We start from the raw sequence: 2,289 nt of genomic DNA on the forward strand, positions 1-2,289 counted from the left end.
TTACAGACCACGAGAGTTTGACACTGAAGAATTTATGTGATATGATTCATTCTATTCAAGGCAGACTTGTTATTGAAGATGTAACACAAAGAACGGTAATATTAGCACTAAAATTTCTCGAAACAATAATACGACTTTTAGATGAGGATTTGTCACAAATCACAATTCACGATTATTGGAGAATTAAACGTGTGATGATGAGGAAACTTATAGTAAGTACCATATTAAACACCAACAAAAGAACTGAAATGAAAATTTTGTTAAAATCAGTGAGCAGTTTTTTCAGAAAATTTTGTAATGATGTCAATGAATTATCTCAAAATCGTCTGTTAAAACAAGCAGAATATGCCCGTTTTACATCAAGAAAGATGATTGCTTTGTTATCTTTTTTGAACACCAGACATGTAAGATAAAATTTATACAAAAAGTTTGCTGTTAATTGTTGACATTTTTAAAAGTTGAACAATATAACTTATTTGTTTAATATATTAACCCATTATATTTTCTATAACAAACCAAAACACGATTAAATAAAATAAAAATAACTAAAAATATTATTTAACCACTTGTATATGTTTTTTACATGCGTATTATTCTATTTAATATTGTATTGTATCAATATTCAATAGAACTTGATATAACATATAATTTCATTGTAAGAGTTATTTATTCGAATATAACAACAAAAAACTTTAAATTTCACTTATTTGTCAATTAAATGAGATTATGCGACGTATTCAAGAGTAGAAGGGTCGTCCTCCGACCTTTTCATATAACCTTCTATTATCAATTTTTCAATCTGTTTCTTGACAAACGCGATTTGTATTTTTGGAAATTTATTAATAAGTGCCTGAGTAGTTTCTGCAATCAATTGTGAGAATTTCAAGACTCTTTTGAACTTCATAATAACGACGAGCCTTGCTTGAATGACTTGAGCTCGTTCATCTTCGAGCATTTTGTCCTCTTCGCTTTTCTTTTTCAGTTCAATAGCCACCTTGAGCTTTTCGTGTGGTTCCTGTGTGTTAAACGTTCTTTTTTCTCCGTCGAATTTCTTATATAAAATGACGTCGCAGTTTTCTTCCAAGTCCTTAAAATTGACGTTTTTCCTCATCACATGTTGTTTAATTAATCCGCTGAGTGCAATTGCAGTTCGTTCCAGACTGAGATCGACCCTTTCAGCAATTTCTTTGATCTTCAATTTACTTTCTGTGTTAAACAAGAACAAAATGAGCATTTGGTCGAAGGTAGTAGTCATAATATATTCTTTTTTACTCGGCGATTGTTTTGGTTTAAATAAGACGACGCACTGCGAGCAAGTGTACTGGAACATAATTTTCTTTGTTTCAAATTTCTCAGTGTAAAATTTGGTGTAAAAGTCGAAGGCAACTGCAAGACTTTTTGGGATCTCGTACACCTCTGGGACTTCTCGTGTCTTCTCAAATAAGGTGACTTCAAGTTGGACTTTTGGTTTCTCCGTCTCGTGTGTATCACAGAACTCCTCATAAGAGTTTTGAATCTCACGATTTTGAGTGGCGGAGAATAAACCATTGAATTTGGTTTCTATTCCACTGATGCCTTCTTTCAAGTATTCCACCATCTTTCTCTCATACAATTCTTTCGACTTCTTCATCACAATTCTTTCCTTCAAAAGGTCGGTGTAACACAAGAGAAAGGCGTCTTCGTTGTGGATCATAGAAACGATATCGGCTATTTCTTTACTTTGTTTCACTAACGAGTCGAAATCAGAAGTTAATAACACCGTGTTTGTGTACTTCCCAAGACACTTGGGAAACAAGTCGTACTTCCCATAGTCGTCCCCGACTAAATTTAACAACTCGTTGTTCATCAATATATTCTTTAAAGTCTCGTTCAACACTTTCTTGAACCGCCAGTCCGATAAAAATCCATTCACAATTAAATCTTCCATAGATTCATACAATTTTAAAAGAAGATTAGAAATAGCGTCTGAGTTATTTAAAATATCCAAATTAGTTGTAAGCGCTTCATTGATATGATCAGTGCACTTCTTTAAAAAGAGTTCTTCTGTTTTATCAAGAAACTGTTTAGTGACGATTTCGTTTGTTAAAAAGCACATTTGAATACACGAAAGTGCCAAATTACTTTTCGAATAAAAAACGGTCTTATAATTCGCAAGGACTTCATCGACTGTATTTGTTATAAAAATGTGTTCCATTTTTTCTTTAATAGTGACCTTCAACTCGTCGCTATTTACATATGAATCAATTTTGGGTTTCTCCTTGTCGTAAAACTTTTTAGTGCACTCCAAAA

General features: G+C 32.5%; 2 protein-coding genes across 2 annotated transcripts; one reads left to right on the forward strand and one right to left on the reverse strand.

Moving 5' to 3' along the window:
* Positions 1–41: 41 nt before the first annotated feature.
* EIN_460880 (hypothetical protein) lies at positions 42–413 on the forward strand (the record flags this gene model as incomplete). The annotated part of the gene is made up of 1 exon (XM_004255340.1): positions 42–413. The coding sequence occupies one exon, from the start codon at positions 42–44 to the stop codon at positions 411–413; it is 372 nt and encodes a 123-aa protein (XP_004255388.1).
* Positions 414–724: 311 nt separating this feature from the next.
* On the reverse strand, positions 725–2,194 carry EIN_460890 (cullin-1, putative; the record flags this gene model as incomplete). The annotated part of the gene is made up of 1 exon (XM_004255341.1): positions 725–2,194. One exon carries the CDS (start codon positions 2,192–2,194, stop codon positions 725–727), a length of 1,470 nt encoding a protein of 489 aa, XP_004255389.1.
* Positions 2,195–2,289: the final 95 nt, after the last annotated feature.

The sequence above is a fragment of the Entamoeba invadens genome (genome assembly GCF_000330505.1).
Source record: "Entamoeba invadens IP1 unplaced genomic scaffold scaff_1105074726351, whole genome shotgun sequence".
In the NCBI taxonomy this organism is placed as follows: Eukaryota; Evosea; order Mastigamoebida; family Endamoebidae; genus Entamoeba; species Entamoeba invadens.